The sequence below is a fragment of the Oncorhynchus tshawytscha genome, linkage group LG24, assembly GCF_018296145.1.
Source record: "Oncorhynchus tshawytscha isolate Ot180627B linkage group LG24, Otsh_v2.0, whole genome shotgun sequence".
Taxonomy (NCBI): Eukaryota; Metazoa; Chordata; class Actinopteri; order Salmoniformes; family Salmonidae; genus Oncorhynchus; species Oncorhynchus tshawytscha.
The window spans coordinates 15,449,563-15,471,511 of record NC_056452.1 but is presented as its reverse complement, the minus strand read 5'-3'; the positions used below and the strand labels follow the sequence as shown (position 1 = coordinate 15,471,511).

At 45.6% G+C, this 21,949-nt stretch overlaps 2 protein-coding genes across 7 annotated transcripts in view; both read left to right on the top strand.

Annotated features, from left to right (window-relative positions):
- Positions 1–119: 119 nt before the first annotated feature.
- On the top strand, positions 120–15,731 carry fbrs (fibrosin). Of its 4 annotated transcripts, none has more exons than XM_024386689.2 (18): positions 120–2,261; positions 4,639–4,824; positions 5,502–5,537; positions 5,657–5,686; positions 5,807–5,855; positions 6,997–7,348; positions 7,512–7,726; positions 7,950–8,248; positions 8,356–8,397; positions 8,525–8,623; positions 8,745–8,813; positions 9,472–9,510; positions 9,975–10,046; positions 10,446–10,599; positions 11,662–11,739; positions 12,022–12,105; positions 12,223–12,427; positions 12,632–15,731. In XM_024386689.2, the coding sequence occupies exons 1-18, from the start codon at positions 1,962–1,964 to the stop codon at positions 14,223–14,225; spliced, it is 3,903 nt and encodes a 1,300-aa protein (XP_024242457.1). In that variant the 5' UTR covers positions 120–1,961; the 3' UTR covers positions 14,226–15,731. The 4 variants fall into 4 exon arrangements, with proteins under 4 accessions (XP_024242457.1, XP_024242456.1, XP_024242459.1 ...); XM_024386688.2 differs by having other exon boundaries at positions 8,730–8,813; XM_024386691.2 differs by lacking the exon at positions 9,472–9,510.
- Positions 15,732–16,540: 809 nt separating this feature from the next.
- Positions 16,541–21,949, top strand: part of LOC112223248 (helicase SRCAP) — a 28,982-nt gene continuing 23,573 nt past the window's right edge. For 2 of the 3 annotated variants that reach the window (XM_042305373.1, XM_042305371.1), the window contains exons 1-3: positions 16,541–16,766; positions 18,243–18,317; positions 18,437–21,642. In XM_042305373.1, coding sequence (XP_042161307.1) covers positions 18,718–21,642 — 2,925 coding nt within the window. In that variant the 5' untranslated portion in view covers positions 16,541–16,766; positions 18,243–18,317; positions 18,437–18,717. Of the gene's footprint in view, positions 16,767–17,414; positions 18,155–18,242; positions 18,318–18,436; positions 21,643–21,949 lie in introns of those variants that run through there. The other variant, XM_042305372.1, reaches the window with a different exon arrangement.

Below are 21,949 nucleotides of genomic sequence, written 5' to 3'. Positions count from 1 at the left end.
CGTAATAAAGATTTTTGAGTCATAAATGCTACTGGTTCGTTTGTTTTGAAGGGAGACTTTTTCCTTTTCTGTCCCGGTTAGGCAGTGTCCACTTAAGTCGTTAAATTACTAATATTCACTGCTGGGGAGTAAGTATAACACCAAATAAACACACTTGGTTGAGACAGTCAATAAACAGACTGGCAGTATTATCTCTTTATTGATATGTTTATTAATAATTTCGTGGCACGGTGTCTTGCAAATCGAGCGTACCAAAAAGTCATGGCGTTCATGTTCTTCGTGCGATAATCACAGACACAGACCAGTGACTTTATTATATAACCATTTAGAGTGAACTCAAGAGGTGGTAAATTAACGACTTAACGTTAAATCCATAAAGTGTAACGTTTGAAATGCATTTGGTTTAACAAATCTGATAAAACAGACCCTGACATGTTCAGACCAACTATGTCCACTTGGTGGCAGCAAGGTACTTGCAGTGGTATCAATTTCCCAACTACCCAGATTGAAGAAGAGGACTCGCTGAAGCACACAATGCACTTCTGACAAGGGTAGTATCGCCTAAATCTTCATATCCTATTTGTTTAAAAATATAATAAGTCGTTGGAGAATCGTGCTATTTTGTGTGTATTTGAAGACTGTGGTCAGCGTAGATTTGGTTCGACCGGAAACGTCGGCAAATAACTTCCCCCTACACAGTGCATTATTGTGTGGGCCGCTGACGGAGTTGTTCTGCCAGGGGTTTGGTCGACACCCTTATCAATGGAACTCCAGATCGAGGCTTCAATAGGGCCTTGAATAATTTCGTCTTTAATGACTTATGCGAAAACAAATTGGTGTAGGGAGAGACACATCGATAACACACGGATGGTGGGTGGCCAAACAGTCGCCATATAACTTCAGTCTTGGTGTAAACAACCATTTTTGTGGATTAGTTAGGTCTTATACGATAATTCAACCATTCGAATCGGGGCACATCGTCAGACTGGAAAATGTTAGCTAGCTTTACTCCCAGCTGCTGCAGGGTAGTTATGGATTTTGTACTAATCAATATTTGACGGTTTTTAAAGAATGCGTTTTACTCAAGTAACGTTGCCTACTCCGTGATAACTAGCTCCATTGAGTTTGCAATATACATGCTAATTAGCTAACCAAGGTTAGCATAATAAAGCACTTGAATACATGTATCTATGTAGCATTAGCCTAGCTAGCAAGTGGATATAATTCTCATGTATTGGTCAAGTTAGCTTAGCTACAAAAACAGTTAACTGTCTAGCTTCTTATAGTGTGGCTGCGCTAAATTAGTTGGATAAACAGTGATATGCTTTAAACTAGCAACACATCTTACTCTGGTTATTTTCCGTGGCAGGTAGCTATCTATCGAGCTATTGTCCGTTTAGCTATTTAGCTGTTAAGCTATCATTGGCTAATGAGCGATTTTAGCGAGCTCATTTGTCAGCTCTTGCCGAAATTTTAATTGGAACGAGATGGTTATGCTTCACATTTCAGTATTACATCAGTAAACGTAACATTGCTATAAAACACACGTTTTGGGTGAAAAACGGCTAACTACGCAAGTTGGTTAGCTAGAGTTAATGATTTTGTTTACATACGCATATTTGGTTTTTGTCTTGCCAGCTAGCTTTTGAGACTTAGAATCAGCCATGTCTTGACATTAGCTTCCTGGGGTTACTCCTGCTGAACAGTAATACCAACAATTCTGGAAATAAAGATAGCATCTTCGTGCATTGACATGACAGTCAAAGTTCGCCGAGAGAAAAGCACAGATGCCATCCTGTCCGCAAAAGACGCTAAATAATAGACTACTATTAACGCCATTTTAAACAGGGGCTCCGTTGTGGGCCTGTGTTGGTGTTTCTTTTTAGTCTAAGGAAAGTGCCACCGTGCCGGATTTTTCAAGTGCCTTCGGTCAGACTGGGACTGGTGCTGTTTTTTTTGACATGGAAGGTCCGATTCGAAGTAGTGTGTTCAGACACAGCCGACGCTCCCGTTCTCAACGAGACAGAGAGCGGCGCAGGAGAAGAGTAGACCTCGCTGTGCAGCGGGCCACATCGCCCTCCTCGGGCTCGGAAAGGGAGCTTTGTGAATCAGGATCTGTACTCGGTCCTGGAGGTAAAGAATCTCGAACCAGCCCCAGACACAGGCCTCCTCGACGGAGGAAGCGAGTGTCGGTGTCCTGCGAGGAGGACATCATCGATGGCTTTTCAATTGCCAGCTTCATCAGCATTGAGGCCCTGGAGGTAAGTCTCTGTATTTCCTTATGTGAACACAATCTTACCCTGAACACAATACTCAGATATGATGGACTTCAACCTCATGTAAATAACATTTGGTCCTGGAATAAATCAAACTAACACACATCAACTGTTTTTGGAGGCACACAATGGTCTCCACAGAGGTAGATTGTCCTCCCTTTATCTCTTTGTCTTTACTTGGTCACTAGTTAGGTTAACACCCCCTCCAGGTGTGAATCAGTTGCGCATTGAACTTCTTACAATTGAGGTAATTTACACTTTGAGCAATCCAATCAACAACCACAATGAAAGCCATTGGATACAATGATCTTCTCTAATGTGTCTTAATTAACAACCTTAATTATTTGTGTACAGTAAGCACCCTATGTAAATACAAATAGCCTAGGTTATACTAAGGTTTAGGAATCTGCTTGACATTAGACCAACAATAACTAGTCTCGTTCTTCTCTTGAGTTTAAACCCCACACAATCCAGTATTTCAGGATACGTATTTGATATACACTATATATACACTAAAGTATGTGGACACCCATTAAAATTAGTGGATTCAGCTATTTCTGCCACACCTGTTGCTGACAGGTGTATAAAATGGAGCACACAGACATGCAATATCAGTTGCAACACTCACTACCGAGTTCCAAACTGCCTCTGGAAGCAACGTCAGCACAAGAACTGTTTGTCAGCAGCTTCATGAAATGGGTTTCTGTGGCCGAGCAGCTGCACACAAGCCTAAGTTCACCATGAGCAATGCCAAGTGTCGGCTGGAGTGATGAATCACGTTTCGCCATCTGGCAGTCCGAAGGGACAAATCTGGGTTTGGCGGATGCCAGGAGAAATGCTACCTACCCGAATGCGTAGTGCCAACTGTAAAGTTTGGTGGAGAAGGAATAATGGTCTGGGGCTGGTTTTCATGGTTTGGTCTAGGCTCCTTAGTTCCAGTGAAAGGGCATCTTGATGCTACAGCATGACATTCTAGATGAGTCTGTGCTTCCAACTTTGTGACAACAGTTTGGGGAAGGCCATTTCCTGTTTCAGCATGACAATGACAGCGTGCACAAAACGAGGTCCATACAGAAATGGTTTGTCGAGATCGGTGTGGGAGAAATTGAGTGTCCTGCACAGAGCCCTGACCTCAATCCCATCGAACACCTTTGGTATGAATTGGAATTCCAAACTGCGAGCCAGGCCTAATCACCCAACATCAGTGCCTGACCTCACTAATGTTCTTGTGGCTGAATGGAAGCAAGTCCCTGCAGCAATGTTCCAACATTGAGTAGAAAGCCTTCCCAGAAGAGTGGAGCCTGTTATAGCAGCATAGGGGACTGGGGGCATATTAATAACCATGATTTTGGAATAAGATGTTTGATGAGCAGGTGTCCACATACTTTTGGTCATGTAGTGTAGCATGCTCTGGGGGCAGTTGAATGGCAGCAATCTAGTATCCATACTTTAGACAACCTTCAAAACTGAGTTGCTCAAACATGCAATATCATTGTAAACAATCTGAAATCGTGTCCGGGCAAGTCATCACTGACTATGCTATTAATTTCTCAGTCGAGGCTTCCTCGTTAGTTTTTTGGCCAATTAAATGTTGATGGCAAGAATGTCCTTGGTGGCTATCAAGACAAGACATGAGCTGCTTAAAACTTGTGCGAAATACTAGGAAGTCAATCAAATCGTTGTCATTGTTTCAGTAAACCTAACATGCTGACCACACCACTCACGTGCTTTGCAAAATAAGTGTACACATACATCAATCATTGCACCCACACTGTTTGTGCGCCTCAGCGAGCGTCTGCGTGGCCAAGCGCTAAAATAGAAATGGTTTCTATTTGTGACGCTCAACGCGCTGCAAGTCCGTTCTCTCCCATCTCCACAATGGTTTTTAAGAGCATATACTCACGTGGGTGATTTGAAAGATGAACTAACGTCCGCACTCCAGTCGGTTGTAGTAATGCACTGTTAAGTTGGTTGCCAACCGCCATATAAAGTCCAAAGAAGTAAAAAAGAAGCCCAAGGAAGGTGACAAAACGGTTAACCGAATTCCTTTCTCATCTATGGATTAATTGTCAGAGTAGAGGACCTTGTGCATTTCAGATACAATAACAACCCAATGTTTATGTACCAGAACAAATTAGCTAGCAACAGCAAGCTAGCTAAGTTGCCATACATGTTTAATGCTTTTCAACCTGTCCCCAAATTAATATAATTGGTTCAGTTTGTTTTGATATTTCAACCTGCGTATCCTGATCGTGTCTGGTGTGGGGGTACAAAATCAACATGCGCACACAGGCGTCCGGTTTGATCAGCTTGTAACAGTTTTGTACCGCTTGTTTAACACTGCGATGTATCTTCTATCAAGATGGACTGCTCCATGAAGCCTAACCAACGTGCCGCCATGCTCATGGGGAGGGGGAGCAAGAGAAAGAGGGGCCCAAAGGAGAATGGCAGAGGGCTCGTCTCAGAGCCAGAGGAAGGGGCCCTACCCAGCTTCTCCCGCAGCTGTTGTAATAGGAATAGAAAGAAGAGAAGAAAGACCGAGGTTAAGGTAAGCAGCACACTGGCGGTATGGTTGCCATGCTATTGCGACCCATTTGTCTCTTGTTTTTGGGAACTAGCTGGCCTGTTCATCTCAAATATTCAGACTGAAGTGAATTCAAAACCTTTAATGACCTACAGGGCTAGTAGGAGCACTGGCTGAGTAACACTTAATAGTGACAACTTATAGCAACGTGTCGGCCGAGCTTCAAATGGAACGATGGGGATGTATTAACTCCAGGTCAGACAGACATGAAGATTATTTCAAGTTGCTAAATACCCTGTTGATGGGGAAACTATATTTAGAGTACGACTGCTCTTTGACACTGGATTTTCAGGTGTTATGCATCCCAACCTAGGGAACGGTTAGCCTACACAGTATAATTTGGAAATTCAAGGGTGTTTAGTCCTGAAAAAGTCATAGTCAAAGAATGTGAAGGCAAGAATAGCAACTCAATAAAACCATCTGCAAAGTTGAAACCAAGGGACCTCCTCAAAACTACTAGGCTGGGAGTTGCAGAAGAAGTACAAATTGATTCTGGAAAGGCTTTGACGTCTGAACTATCTCAGGATACAGATCCTGCCTAACCTGTAATGTCCCACCTGCTCTGCCTAAGGCTTGGGCCAACATTTATGTTGAAGGTGAATACCATATATTTTACATATTAACTATTATAATTTCTTTAGGTTGGGAGCATCCTCTTCTTGGAGACTGGCTACATCGTAAGTTTCTTTATACTTCTATTGATACAGTACTTAAGCTGTCCATAGGATACAGCTGCGTTTTTCAAATGTTGTGGCACATCTAAATGTAGCAATTAAAAAAAAATGTTTTCTTTTAGTGTGACACAGAGAGCGAGTCAGCAGATAAGGTAAGGTACTGCTTGAATCAAACCACACAAAATGAAGATTCATTTTTGGAGTTGCACTATTGTTCCTGCCTATTGTTAGGTTTAGATTTACCTACTGTGTTTTTCCTCTCATCCCCCTAGGCCTCTGACAATGACATGGAGCCAATGTTCACTGTCAGTACCAGGAAAGGTAAAATGCTGTTCTCTCATTCCCATAGCTGTATGCCTTTGCTTTATAAATATGCTCTTGTCATTTGGTGACTTGTTTTCAGTGTGCACTCATTGATTTATTTTTTTATTCAGTTTTGTCATTTTCTTTTTTCAGAGGGGGGTTGCAGGTACAAAAACAATCAAATGAATGCATACAAAGAACCCATGCCACCTCCCCGCATCCTCTACTTCCACCCAGAAACCATGCCTCCCACCCCTTACCAATCCACCCAAAAACCAGGATTGCTTATTTCTCCACCTATCCATCCCCCGTTTCTCCACTTATATTCCCTTTCACCGTACCACCGCTTCCCCGTGGGCCTGAAAGCAAAGAAAGTAACAATAGTCTATATAAATATATATAATTGGTTTGAAGGTGTTGGGCTTTAGCTGAGATTGTTCTTTAGAGTGAAGTATATTTGCCCAGGCCTCAATTGTTCCTTGACTATTATCATTCATTCTCACTAACGATAATTCTGTTTTAACTTCTAATAGTAACTGTGTTCACAGGTTAAATGGGAGGGAGTGATGTGGTTTCCATCTGAGCCAACATCTTCTTCTTTTTTTGTGGCAGTGCTGCCTGCTAGCAGTATTCTTCTCTGATTGAGAGATTCAAGGAACTATCATTGTTAAGTAACGTAATAGATGGAGGCATTGAATATTTGAATTCATTCATTTTGTAGTTGGTCGTTCGGATTACGGGATGCGAAGGTCAAGTTCTTCCATATTCTAAGGGTGGTTCAGATTCAATTAGATCCGTGGACCATACTCTTTTTTTTAATGACTAGCTCAGAATATTATTGTTCCAAAAAGGTGTTTATATATTATAGCAATCAGTCTTTTCGAGAGCCCAGAGAATTTATTTATAAATTCCATTATTGGATGTTTCGGTAGGTGGGTTTCCGAAGGGACTCCATTGGCCAGCATAGCTGACCTAAATTGTAAATATTGAAAAAAGGAGTTGCCTGGTAATGTGTGTGTGTATCTTTAAAATGGAATCTTCTCAAACCATTACTGTCCATGATATCGGTAAGGGTACTGATTCCACATTAGGACCATTGGGGTGAAACAAAGTATGCACTCATTTGAAATTATGCAATGTTTTTTTTCTCACCCTTTAGTTATGGAGCCTATCCCTGTGAGCGTTGCCTCTTCTATGGGCAAAGGCTGCCCTCTACTACCACTACCAGGCCGCTGTGGCCTCTCGCGGCTGGCGGTCACCCCACGTGTCTCTGGCCTGGAGCGCAGCCAGGAGAGGAGCCTGGAGCTGCCTTACCCCGAGCCCCTGTCTACCTCCTTCTCCTGCCTGCCGTCCCTCTCCCCGGCCACGGTCACACGGCCCGGCCAGCTCAACGGCGGCAGCAGCAACGGCCTTCACCACCACGACCCCAGCCCGCCGCGCTCCAAACACAAGCCCTTCCTCACCTTCCCCGGGCGACACCCATCCATCTACAGCATGGGCATCAACAACAGGTCAGTCACTGGTACTACCAGGTCTGCCTAGCAGTTCGCACTATTACTTCGGCAGTAAAAACAACTACTTCCACTACCACAACTTTTTGGACAGCTGAAGCAAACACGCATTTTCTACTTTTTTTTTTTTTTTTTTGTCTAAACTTGTTTTCACTCTCCTTAGGAACGGTACCTCAGTCAAACCCCAGTCCTCTTCTGCTGCTTCTTCATTGTCGTCTATGCGACCCCCAACTCCCTCTACCGGTTTATCGATGTCCCTCATGAGAGGTCCAGGGTCGTCAGGATCTCTACGCCCCCCTTCGCGTTCCGGCTCCCTGTTCACCTCCTCCCCTGGGCTTCCCCCTCCACCTCCTCTCCTCACGTCCCACTCAGGAGCAGGTAGTGTACAGTTGGCACCAATGTGTAGTGCTATTTTTTTCACCCCACAGCCTGTCAGATCGTCAACCATAATTGCAAATGTTTGGGTTTTATTTACCAATCAGGGCTGCTCTTAGCTTCACATGGGTACATGGACAGCCTAATGTTACAGTGTAGTAAAATGAGTTCTATGTTTCTGATTTAATAATAACTTAATTCTGATCTGTCTGTTCCCTTACTGCAGAACAAGACCTGCTGCGCCAGGGCCTGAACTCTCACTTCCTGGCTTCACAGGACCGCGAGGGCCGCCGCAGCGTCCCTGGGGCTGAGAGTAACGGTGGCGGGCCAGGCCGCTCTACTCCCGGAGGTCCGTCGGGGGCCAGCTCCAGTTCGGGCTCCTCAGGCCGCTCCTCACAGGCCAGCGTCCAGCCACTGGCCTTCCAATTCCACCAGCACAACCACCAGCACCAGCACACACATACACACCAACACTTCACCCCCTTCCTGCACCCCAACACCTCCGCACCACCGCCTCAGCACCTGGTAAGAGATGACATGCTACCCTTCTCACATTGGGTTTCATTGAGCAGCTTCTGCCTTGAAATGCCAGTGTTGGTGTGTAACTTACCACTTTTTGCACTCATCTTTAGTTTGAGAAGTATGGCAAGATGGAGGGGCTCTACAGAAACACTGTGAGTTTGTTTACATGCTCCAGAATTGGTGTGTTTATACATTTGAGGTGGATGTTGAGATGAACGTGGTAGGGGTCTGAGGAGTGTCGTTTTAACCAGCCTCTCTGTGTATGTGTGGCTGGTGTAGTTCTTCCCACAGTACCCTGCTCCCTCGGCGCCAGGCATCCAGCCTGTGCTTCCTCCCACTGGGCCCTTCAGCTCTTTGCAAGGAGCCTTCCAGCCTAAGGTGAGTGGAGCTTTCGCCACATTTCCCTGAGAGATTGTCCTTTTACAAGTCAATGGATTATATGTTGTTGTCTAGATGAAGAACCATTTGCTGTGTTTTGATACAGCCTCTTGCCCCCCAGAGAACGAGTCCTGAGATGACCGCTCGACTGGGGGGTGTGCCTCACCACCTGCAGCCCAAAGACCCCAGGGTAAGGTGCTCCGTATAACTATGACATTATAGAATATATCATGGCAATGGTTACAATGGAAGCTTGTAGTATAGGATTGAGTTGCTAGACGATACGCGTGAGTATAAAGGCATTATGTGCGAAGACTTGGGCCTAGTAGTCAATGCAGGAAAAAGTGGACAACAATTAGCAAACAGTTGGATAGAGGGTCCAATGCAGTCAAATTATTTTCCTGTGTTTTATATATATTTCCACACTGAGGTTGGAATTATTTCATTCAATTATTATAATACACTAAAAGAGCCAGAGCTGTTTGAAAAGACCGCCTGAAATTTCTGCCTGTTTGGGTTGAATGGCATTTTAGCCTTTCATGATGACATCACCGTGCGGTAAATTAGTTAATAGAGCAATAAGAATGAGTTCCAAACTTCTGCCAATGACAGCTAATTATCTGTTTTCTCACTCTGACCACTCCCAGACAGCCATAGCAAAATTCTTGCTCGAGGAATTGCTCTTAGCTAAGAAGCTATTTGTTTCTTTTTGACCATTGTTTTCAATTAAAATCACAGCAAGGTACTTAATTGATACCCAGAAATTATTTGATATTGTTATAATACCGGCTGCATTAGGCCTTTAACAAACATGGTTTACTACTCCTTTTTTAATTTATTTTTTATAGCTAACTGATCCATTTGGGACATCGTTGAAAGTCAGTAATGTAAGAAATGTCTGCTGCTTTATCAGCCCTTGAATACATTTTCTAAAAGTGTTATCACACTGTCACTGTTCTGTTGGTGTTCCTACTAACTCTTGGTCAGATTCAAAACTATTCGACTAAACGCCCTTGCACACCTAGTCTGACTTCTTCTCTGACTTTTGGCACACCTACTGTGAAACTCTTCAACTTTCCGTCATTACTCATTTTGGAATCAGAAGGATTCTGATATTTTTAACTTTTTTTTTTTTTTGTCTAGGAAAAAGAAACTGGCCTATAATTTGTTTATTAATGCTGTTTGCCTTACTTAACTGTACTTCTTCCACCATACTCACGTTCATGCTATGCCAGACAAACATTTCATACGGCAGACATTAACACCATTGCATCTGACTCTGTGTAAAGGCCTTAAGTCTTAATGCAAGCAAAACAGGATCACAGTCAATCATGTGTTTTTGAATACACAGAAACCAGGGAAGTGGTGTGCAATGCATGTACGTGTGGCATGGATGATTCTGAGCCATCAGAAGAAGGTGAAGGTAATGACTTGTGAAACATTTCACACTTTTTAAAATGTTTATTATTTGACTTCATTCGGATCCCGTCTGTATTAGAAAGTTTTTTGGGGAAATTCGACCACTCAAACATTCTTATCAGATGTCAATATAAAAAAAATCGGAACAATATTGGTTTAGTTGTCCATGTTTATTGAAAAAGCTATTTGCAATTGCTGATCTGTAAACAATATTCTAATCTGCTCTTATTTATATGTATTATCTGTAAATAGTTCTCTAAAGTTTTCTGGCTCATACTGCCCACCGACTTGTTTTCTTTCTTTGATTACCTGCCATTTAGGGGCCTACCTTCCACTGCCCTCATCTCACTTGAAAAATGCTATGGCCATTGCATTGACTAACCACCACTCCCCTCTTTCTCAGCTGATGCAGGCAGATCCTCACAAGTTGGACTTCCGTAACGAGCTGCTGGCTCGTCTTCCAGGGGCCGGGGGTCTGGGCCCTCTGGGGCCCCTCGGAGGTGGCCTTCCGTCTGCCCACGACCTGAACCGACCTGCCAGCCTCTTCACAGCTGCTGGTGGGTGCTTTTGTGGTCTTGCGAGATATGTTCGAAGAAAAGGGGCAGCAGTTGTTTGCACCATAGAGAGAGAGAGAGCTATGGGCTGTTCAAAAACCACAGGAAAAGAGAAAAGATTCCCTGACATTGCAAATAGTTAGTAAATTGTTTATAGTTTTTATTATGAATAGTGGATTTATCAAATTTGACATCTGATATGTGCAATGTTTAAAGGTCATGAACACAGTCAATCATGTTCTTCATGAAATGGGATGATATTTGAAGGAAACCAGTATGATGACCGACGTGTGAAAAATGACTGTTGCTTCTACATTGATAAAGTTACGGGTTCGCTCCGCCATGTCAAACACTTTGAATCGTTATTTAGGGGAACTCTCATTTTAATACACCAATGGTAACATGATATTCACGTACCTAATTTAAGTAAGTACCGCCTTGTAACCAACATCGGAGAAGGCATGTTTGCAGAGGGACTTGGTTTATATAGCTAGATAACTACTCTACTGGTGCCAAAATGTCACTGTACGGTGCTAGCAAATGTAATTAAAAGTTTACCCTATTCACTGATGGCAAAGATACTTGTGTTTCCCCTTTCATCTATGTCTGGTGTTAGCTACTTACTGGCTAGCTAGGTCTTCAGATAGCATTGAACAAAAGGAGGGGGTTGTGAAAAATGCAGACGCAGTTGTCAACACATCCATCAGTGCTGCTGAGAAATGCGTCACAAGAGACATGCCAAACGGGAGATGTATATTTTTTGTTATGATAGAATTGATGCAATTTCACTGAGTTGCTTTCTGTGTCACCGAATTCGCTTGAGAGGATTTTACTGCAACATTTCTCACTGCATCTAAGTTGCTTGGCATGGGCGTTTCAAAGAGCTGTCAGTCAAGGCGAGCTCATGAATAAAAGCTCGCCCACTCAGCCTGTCTTTTCAAACTTCTTGGTTAGATATGAGAGAGAAAGTACTTTTCAGAATGACTGTTGAGGACCTTTTTTAAAGTATTATGTAGAGGTGTGCATATTATTTGACAATTTGGTGTGTGCTCCCTTTTCCCTCAGGTGGAGTCAATCCATCATCTCCTTTCATCCCACCATCAACGCCCCACTCCTCTTTCCTCACCCCAACTGCACACTTAGGTAAGAGACTGCTTCAAAGGTCGCATCTGTGCCACTTGCGCCCTTGGTAAACAATTCTTATTTTGATACTGTCTCAAACTCCTTTGTTTAGCATATTCACAGGTCTCTGAAATACCATATTAGCCTAGATAGTCAATTTAAGCATAGTGACTTTAGAACATGCGACTAAAGTAGATTGTGCTCCAGTGAGTCTGAACACTAATAGTGAGTATTGCCAGAGGTTTGATGCTGTAAGGTTTGTGTCCGCTTCAGTCCTGATGTTTATATGCGCATGTGTTGCAGACCCGTACGGCCGCTCACCTCCGTTCGCACCTCTCGGAGCCTTGGGCTCTGGTGCCTTCGGGGGCCTGGGCAGCCCTACGCTGGGTGAGTCACCATTTCTCTTCCTCAAAAAGGAACAATCATTTGTCCTTACTCCTTGGATAATAATTTGTACTGTCTACTGAAATTACTAACATTATTCCAACGTCTTTCCGTCTCTAGCTAACAGCTCAGTGTTTGGCCACAAGGAGCCTCCTGTTGTCGGGAGTTTACCCAACCCTCATGACCCATGGAACCGGCTGCACAATGGGCCTCCCCCATTCGCCGGCCCCAGCTGGGCCAAGGGGAGTGAGAAGAGGGATGAGCGGGACCAGGGGAAGGACATGGAGAGGAGAGAGATTATTCACATCAAAGACGAGAAAGACCGGTGAGAGACAACGGCCTCACTCAAACATATTTCATCAACCTAGTTCCTAAATATGTTGTTTGAACTTATCTTTCTATAGTAGTTTTCTGTCTGATTCGGTTCATGTTACTCAACACATTTTTAATGCTGTTTTTGATTTGAGTGCTTAATTGGTATATCTCTCCCCGCAACCACTTATCAATCAACTTCGATCCTCTTTTTCAGAGACAATATGCTATATGGTCGTCAACCTGTGCGGATGTCTCCGGTCTCCCCGGCCCTCAAGCTCCAGCAGCATCGCAGCAGCACCCCTGTCTCCCACATCAACGGACATGGGGGCCCCCTTGGAGGCCCCAGCGGTCTCACTGAGGATCTGACACGCAGCCACAGCAGGGACCGAGACGGGGACAAGCGACCGGTCTCCTCCAGGCCACCTCCACCAGGCCCTTCTTCCTCAGCAGCTGCAGCAGACAGAGACAGGCCTCGCTCCTCTTCATCCTCCGTGCTGACGACTCCCCCACCCTCGGGACCCGGTGCCCCCTCGCCCTTGGATCTGTACCCCCGTCAGCAGCCCCCAGCGCAGCACGGACTACATAACGAACTCCCCCACTCCTCACAAAGAGAGGGAGGCCCCCCTGCCTTATCCTCAGCCACAGTCACCTCTCTATGCCAGGGCAAGAAGCCTGACCGAACCACCACCCCGTTGCCCAAGCCTCCACCCCTCTTCCCCCCGGTCAAGGTCAAGGAGGAGCGGAAGGAAGAACCGGAGCCCGTGCCAATCTCCCTGCCGCCTTCCCTGCCCCCCAGCCACAACTACGATCGGCCCAACAGCCGCCCTCACCACCACCGCTCCGCCACCCCCTCTTCTCGCTCTCTGACTCCCACACCCAGCTTGCCCCTGCCTCCTCCCACCCCACACAACCCTCACCATCACCTCTCCATCCTGGAGCGCTCCCGAGCGCAGGCCGCCATTGAGGCCTACCTAGGGAGCACACAAGGGGCTGGCGGGATAGTAGTGGGTCCAGGGGGAGAGAGGTTCTCCACCCATCCCCACGGCCTGCCCCAGGGGCATGGCCAGCACCCCCACAGCTTCCCATGGGACCCATGGAGGGAGCTGGCCGCCCAACAGCAGCAGCAGCAACGCCGGGAGGCCATGGCTCTGCGTTCAGACCCCCACCTGGCGCTGCGCTCCGACCCCCACCTGGCCCGGCTGCTCCAGAACCAGCACGCTCAGCGCTTCTTGGAGGCCGAGAGGGCGGCTGCCATGGCAGCAGCGGTGGCTGCAAACAACCCTCACCACCACCCTCCTACCTCCTCCGCCTCCTCGGCCCGCCAGGAGTTTGGCCTGATGGCCCACAACTTTGACCGCCCTCCCCAGCTGGGTCCCCAAGGTGGCGGGCTCATGGATGAGCAGCAGCGTGCCCAGATCCTGAGGGAAGACTTTGAAAGGGCACGCTACTTTGGGATGCATTCTCACCCGCACCTCTCGGGCTCCCACCTTCCACCGGGTTCTCACTCTGCCCACCTGGAGCAGCTGCACGCTGGGATGCTCTCCCACTCACACCTCCACCAGCCTGGAGCTTCCACCCACTCGCCCCACCACCCCGGCCTTTACTCGCGCCTGGGTCCTCTACACGCACACCACGTGCCCAATGGCATCCTGGCCAAGACCCCTGCTGGCCTGGTGGGGGCACTGTCCGTAGGAGCCCCCCCTCCGCTCATTCCATCTGTGACCAACAGGTCTTCCACCCCGACCCGCAGACTGGGTGGGCCCGGGGACTTGGCCATGTACTCTCACAAAGACAGCGAGTCCAGATAGTACAGGGACACACCGGAGGAGTCAAAGGGAAACGTCAGGATTACTTTGCTGCTCTCACTCTGCTTCCTGAAACACACAACTCACTAAGGCTCTAGACCAGAGATGGGCAACTACAGTCCTCAGGGGCTGGAGTGGTGTCACATTTTTCCCCCCATCCCTAGCAAACTCAGCTGATTCAAATGAATTTGATTATAAACTGAAGATCATGATTAGTTGATAATTAAGTCAGATGTGTTAGCTAGGGCAAAAGTGTGACACCAATCAGGCCCCTGATGACTAGAGTTGCCCATCTCTGATCTGTACCAATGAGCCCCCCAAAGGGTGTTGCTGGGTTTGAAGATAGGGAAGGGATATGAGGAGACTTGTATGGGGGCGACACAGCACATTCACAATGGTTCAATCAGTGCAATTTTAAGGTACATGGTTTCTGTGCTTCCTAGTGTTTTATTATTTTAAGGTTTGTTCTTTGGCCATATGATGTATACAATAATGGTAGCTGTACAAAGAGGTAGAGAGAAGGCTTTCCCAATTGAATATGATCAGGTTTCAAGCAAGCTTTTTCAGGTGTGATAAGATGAGCTCTGAGAGATGTGCACATTTTGTACACATGAATCGTTCATCCTTCTCTTGTTCCAACTCATGGGGATATATAAATCCCTTTGCATAAATAAAACATTGGGATATTTTCTGGATGAGCAAAATAATTATGGTAGCACAGTATAATTCTCTTTTTTTTTGTCCTCTGTAATTGTGAAAAGACTAGATTATTGATGAAACTTTTGAAGATTCTAAATCTATAAAGCACTGTATGCTTCTGTACCTCTTCTCCTCACCACTCCTCTGTGATCTAAGATCCTTGGCTCCACCTCTTGTATTTAATAGAAAGAAAGACTGATGTATACTGTGCCGACACGGTGGACAATATTTCTCTTCTGACTTGACATATGAGCAGGACCCTAATATAGTAGTCTAGTGAAATTGCCTTTGTAATTATTATTGTTAACATTTTATCTTCTATAATGATAATAAATATATTCACTGTTATTTGTCATTGTTTCAGGTATCACCAATGCACTCCCCTTTCAGTAACAATTTCAAGTTGTTCCACATCAGGCAGTAACAGTTGTTTGACGGAAAAAGGAAATGCTTGTAAACGTGAGTAAGACAACCATAACAACCTCTGGCTTCTTCGTGGATCAGATCTTTGAATATATGATGAATACACTGAGGGAGGTTTGTGTTGGTGTCACATCACATTTTGGACTATGAATGCCTGCCGGCAAGTCATTTTCACGTTGATGCTCCATGAACAAAGATAATTTATATACATGGAAGAATGGGACAGGAGGCTTTAAAAAAGAATCGGTACACAGGACTGGACTAAGGGTATACTGAGAGAAGGAAAAGACATTTGGGTCGATTTTATTTTAATAAGACCATTTTATACCTTTCAAACCCCTTCCCCTATAGTCCACAAAGATGAATTATTAAAATAACTGTTGGTTACTTGATTGTGGGACTTTTATTTGTTTTGGTTGTCTTGGTGTCTTAATAGATGTCAGAGTTCAGAAACTGCAAAGGGATGACTGAGCACATCTTTATGTACTCTGACATTTTTGTGCACCTTTTGTGCTGAAGAGCGCATACAGCGTGGAGCTCCAACGCCGACCTTGGAGAGCAGGATTTTGTTCCAGCCCAGCACTAACACCTTCAGTAGAGACAATGGTAGGCAAGCACCTAGTCCAATTTCAGCATCCTGACCCATCTGTACAATTGTAAATGGCTAAAGTGTTTTGTGACCACCAAGCAAGTAATGGTAATTCATATTCCTTGTCAAATAGATTCTTGATTTGACAATGGTGATTTGCTTATGGTCACATTCAAAGCCCTGTTATGATTTACAATGAAAGCTTGTATCTACCAGTATCTAGTAATGCATGCTATTTCGATTTGTAAGGTTTATAAGGTTACTTATTTTGCATTATTGAGTCCATTTGGGTTTGTAGAAACCACAAATACATTACAGAAATGTGTAGGGGAATTGGGTACTTTTCTATGGAAATAGAATAAACATTTGCAATAACCAGATAAATGAATGAAACCCTAGTGGAGTATATTGAATGAAAATAATATAAAATCCAACCAGAGAATAGAAACAAAACATGAACCCCTAAATTATCATGGGATTTGCTAGAATGTCAACTAAAGCAATCCACGCACTGTCTTCCAACTACTTGTCCCAAAAAATTGCAGTGGCGTGCCTGGCAACTTCTCGCGAGATAATACTTCTTCACGTTGTCAGCAGCGGTTCTCCACCATTTCGCTGCATCTAAAGTCTCCTCCCCGCAAATGCTAGATTCGGCGAGCCGAACCCGCTCGCTTTCGGTCCGTATTTTAACTTCTTCCCACGGACCTAGTCGTACCTCGTTGGGTACCGAGAGACAGTTTGGAATACTATCATCACGGATTGAGTAAGATTTTATCCGGATGACGACTCCTTCAATAAGAATTTAGTAAAAGAAAACAGCTCGGAATTTTCAGGTAGGTGGGAACTTAAGATGGCGGCCATGAGAAGGGGGGGGGCTATGGAGGAAGTAGTGGGGGGACACTAAGGGGGCTTGTTCGTGGCGGAACACAGGATTCCGCTACTTCTGACAATCTATTTATGAAATTGAGAATTACCAAAGTTATTATTGTATGCATGCTCCACTGCAGCATAGATACAACGCATGTCGTTGATGACGCAATTATAAAGTTGTTCATTCATTTTCCTGTATACTTCACCTGCATCCAGAACATGTAACGTAACCTAGCTAACATCATGGCCAAACAGTGGCTTTGGCATGGAATTTGCCTTATACCAGTCCGTTTTGCTGCGGTGCAAAAGGATTTAGCAAGAACTGCCACCAGCTAGCCACGCCGTTAGACGTTACTTCACGTCTTGGACTGTGTGGGGTCACTCAAACCCCCTTGATCCCCCTCGTAATCGTTGCAAAATTTTAGCAAGGAACATTGCAGCAACAATTTATTTTGTAATTATTTTAATGTTGAGGTAAATTATTTATATTAATTCATTATATAAATGTATGATGTCAAGGTTTAGTTTTGTGGTTATTTGACCCCGCGCAATGACGTCACGAGTAATTGTCCCCCTCAGTAGTGCATGGGGAAGTGGGGTTTAATTCCGCGTTTTAAAACCTTTTTCGCTTCAAGCAAATAACAAATGCATTTATAAAGGCCCAGACCATTACATAACTTCGGGTGGGATGGGGGCGCGTGCGCGCCTAGTTGAATGCATCGGTATTTGGGCCAACAACTCTCATATAGATAAAGCTGTATAGTCAACTAGCAGGCATGCTAGCTAGGTACTATTGTTGCTTGCTAGCTAGGTACTATTGTTGCTTGCTAGCTAAGTACTATTGTTGCTACATTACGTTAACTGGCGAACTAGCTAATCAAATTATTGAAACGATACTATCTGAAGAGCGCACGAAAAGTGTCACTTTGCTATAAGAACACAAATGAATGTTACCATTGCGCATGTCATGTCCAGATTAGTAGACCCAGCAATGAATTGCATTTGCAACAGTGTAGCTACACTGTGAATTCAATGGCTGGAGGCCCGTGTGTCAAAATCATAGACATTAAAACCAGAGCGCGTGTTGATAATATGTTGATAATGCCATGTCGCTAAATCGAAACCTATCTGCTCAATTCTGTTGGAACATTATAACGTTACGTTGTGAACTTTGACTCATACAACAAACCACCGCTCCATATAATATGTTTGATTCATGAATAGTTTACAGTGTAGGCCTAACTATGTTGCCAATTTCATTAATTGCCATTGGCCAGTACTGTACACTTATGCAACTCTTCAGAGAAACGCCTGAAACCAGAGTTGAACCATAATGTGTGGTTCTATGATGGTATGGAACATTTTATTGTAGACCAGAGAACAGTGGAATAGATAATTGGACTCTTTGAGGTTACCTTCTAAACACTTGTTTTCCTCAGAATATGTGGACCGGACCTTAATCAGCATCCTGGAAGAGGAAAGCACGGAAGATCTGTGTCCCACACCACAGACAGGTAGTCATTCTTTAACCAGAGACACTGATTTAGTTTGACAAATGATTCAACAATTTCTCTCTGAATACATGTACTGTACCTATCTACGTCAACTGACAACTTCCTCGCTCTTCTTCCAGGTGCAGTGTGTAGCCAGAGCTGCACAGAGGGAGGAAGCTCTGGGGAGGAGGTGGTGCAACAGTGCACCCCTCCGGCTGTGCTGGGTGGCGACCCCCAGGCTGAGCATTATGTGGCTGGGTCATCCCAGCATGCCCTGCATCCAGTCCCTGCTGCGCCCCTGCCACCACTGGATAACACGGCCACGTCACAGCCAGAAAGACGCGTACACGTCAGTGAAAAGAACTCACCCACAGAGAGTCACCCCAACGGCAAAACTAAGGACAGCCGTGAAGAAGGGGCTATGTCGGATAGTGGTGCTGAGGTTGTCCAAGGAGGATTGGGCCCATCACACCCCAAGGATCCTAGTGTCTCTACAGCGTCTCACTCAGACAGATTCTCTGACATACAGACGGAAGGAACAGAGCAAGATTTGCATTACGGGTCACAAACTGATAACCGCAGCCACACAGACAGAAAGACGGGTGCTGGTGGACCAGGTCAGGACCAGGCTCTGCAGCAGGGAGGTGCAGGTGGAATGGTGGTCGTCAGTGGGACAGAACAGCGACAGCCTCTCCCGGAGACAGAGAAATTGGAATATAAACAAGAGACTGGAATGGAGGAACTTAGCAGGGAACACCCAGCTAGAAACCTTTCCTCTGAATCCTTCTCAACGGCCTCCCCTCTTCCCCTCAGCCCAAATAAAGATAAAGTCCCAGACCACAAAGAAGACAGAGGGATGGAGCAGCCTCAAACAACTCTGCCTACTCAGGCCAGCCACAGACCTCTATCTGAGGTCAAAGAGCAAGCAGGCATTCTTCAAAAGTCTGAGCAGCCCATCACTGACAACTGTGAGAGGAAACAAACCGACATCTCCACGGAACCTAAAATCACCATGCAGAACTCGAATGACGACAAAGGAGAGATGCCGGGAGCTAATGCTGTGGAGCAGGGACCACAAGAACCTGAAATACCTACAGAACCATCTGAGAGTGGACATGTCACACTTGGGAGTTCACACACACAAATGCCACTCCCAGCCCCACCAACTGACGTATCCGGGACCCCACAGCCAGGAGCTAAATACTCTGGACTTGTACCCTACACGCCTCCTGGCAGTGGAAATTCCACCCCGAGCTACTCAACAGACCGGCAGAGTGAGAGCGATAATGAAAAAAGTCCACCTCAACCGAAGGAACAGATTGAGGCTAACGGGGCAGAGGAAGAGACTGAAATGGCCGAGCCCTCAGCCAACCTTACAATCCAGTCACAAAGCTCTTTTCTACACGAGACGTCAAGAACAGCAGCAACCCCTCATGTCCACCACCACCTCAGTTTAGAACTAGACTCAATGCAGACAGAACAATCTGTTGAAGTTCAGATGTCTAATCCTGAGCACGTAACAAGGATGGAGACTCCACTGGTGTCTGCGCATATCCTCTCAACTGACACTCAAGGAGCTGTGATGCTTGGAGGAGAGACCAGCCTGGAGTTGTCTGAGGAGGTGCAGGTTAATCAGTGTATCCTCCCGGAAGAACATGATGTTATTGAATTAAACTCTGAACTTTCTTCTGGAGAAACAAAGTTGTTTATTGAAGGGACCCATTCGGATATCGAAATGTCCCAACTGGCTGCTGGAGAATTTGAGATTTATAGCTTTGCAGAGGAGGAGATTGCAACAGAAGTTGTTGGAGAGAGACTGTCTCTCTCCCCAAGCTATGAAGTAAACTTATTCAACCCACTCATTGAACACTCTGAGAATTGTACAGCCAGTGAGGGACAAGACATACACCTGCCATCTCCCCCTCAAACGGGTAATGACAATGATCAAGCCATTATCCAGCAAGGCCCCCTTTCATCAGATCACGGTCTCTCAGAAATGGAGGTCTGTTCAAATGACTTTATTCCTAGTCTGTCCACACAAGATGTAGAGATGACTGATGAAAGATATAATTTAGAACCCGAAAACACAACTACTGAAGTGGACGCTGCTGTGGTGGAAGATTCAAGTGAGGTTGATTTAGTCATAACTGTCCCAGGATCAGATACAACAGTTGGCCAGGCGGACACTTGTACACAAGCTACAGCACCTTGTATGGAGACCAGCACAGCTGTCTCAGACCATAGAGGGGTGAGTGTTTCCCCAACCACCCATCTGAGTGACACCCAAAAGCTGCCAGGTGAAACTGAAATAGGGTCAACGACCAGTAAGTCTTCTCTTGTCTCCCCAATGGAAGAATTAACAGAGTTTGTTGTACAGTCAACCAGTCAACACAGTATTGAGGTCCTCTCCTCGCCAATTACCGTACACTTGTCAGAGAGTAAAGGGCAGAATTGTCCTCTTAAAGTGGTACCAGGAGTTACCTTACAAAGTACTACAGAACCAGAGTCCTGTGTTTCTTCTCATGGAGGTCCTGAAAATCCACAGCCCTGTCCAACTCTGACAGAAACCCCGGTGCATACCCAGCAGGATGTTGATGGTGCTGTTAATGTGACATCAACAACCGAGGTCAAACCGGAGGCTTCCCGGTCTGTGCTCTCCTCTGGCGTCATCGACCCAAAGCTCCTCCTATTAAAGCGTGGGGACACCCCTCTCCTCAAACATCCACCCTCCTTATTGTTGGGGTTGTGCGTGCAGCAAAGCAACAGCTTGACACATCCTAGTGCTAGAAGCCCCAGCTTTGGCTCAGACACTGCACCTGTGGTAGAGTGCCCTCCCAAAGCTGTGGCAGCCGCAGTCTCTGTGCAGGAGCCTGTGGCTCTCTGCATTCATAGAGGCCAGACAGAGCCCTCCGTCAAGAGAGAACCCACAGCAGCACTTCCCTCTACAAACACCCCATCCCAGCCCCGTCTGCTCCCTCCCTCTGGTCTCACGCCATGCAAAACTGACAGAGGGGCATTAACTTCGATCAAAACTTCCATGGGGAAAGCAGTGACAGTTTCCCAAACCCTAAACCCTCCCACCATTGGCAACACACCTTCCAAGCACCTCTCTGACCCCAAGTTGCCCTCTACATCAGGCAATGTGATGAGGAGTAGTCTCTCCAGTTCCTCCTGTGATGGGAGCCAGTCTGGACCGCTCCCCGTTATCCGGCCACGGCTAGCTGGTGTGAAGGGCCCAGGGATCAGCAGCGCCAAGGAGGAAAGCAGTGATGGGGAGGCTGACCTGGCAGTGGAGGCCAAGCCTGGCCGCAGGAGCATGGTCACCCACAGCCCAGCAGAGAGCAAGGTATGCCCCAAAATGGCTTCCCATGTAGGCCTAGCTGTTTCCTTAAGATGTTCTGCCAAGTCAGCAATTATATCGCTATGTATCGACAGAGACAATTATTTTCGCATAAAAATGATTGCTCTGCCAGCAGCACACAATAACATTTTTCTACTGTTATGTTTACTTGTTTATTATGCATATTTTCATTGTTTAATGAAGGTATAATGTGTTGATATGCAATTTTGAAACATTTAATTTGGCTATATAATAAACTCCCCTTTCAGTTTGAAGAATTTGGAGCTTGGCTTGGTTGACCGTGTTTGCCCTA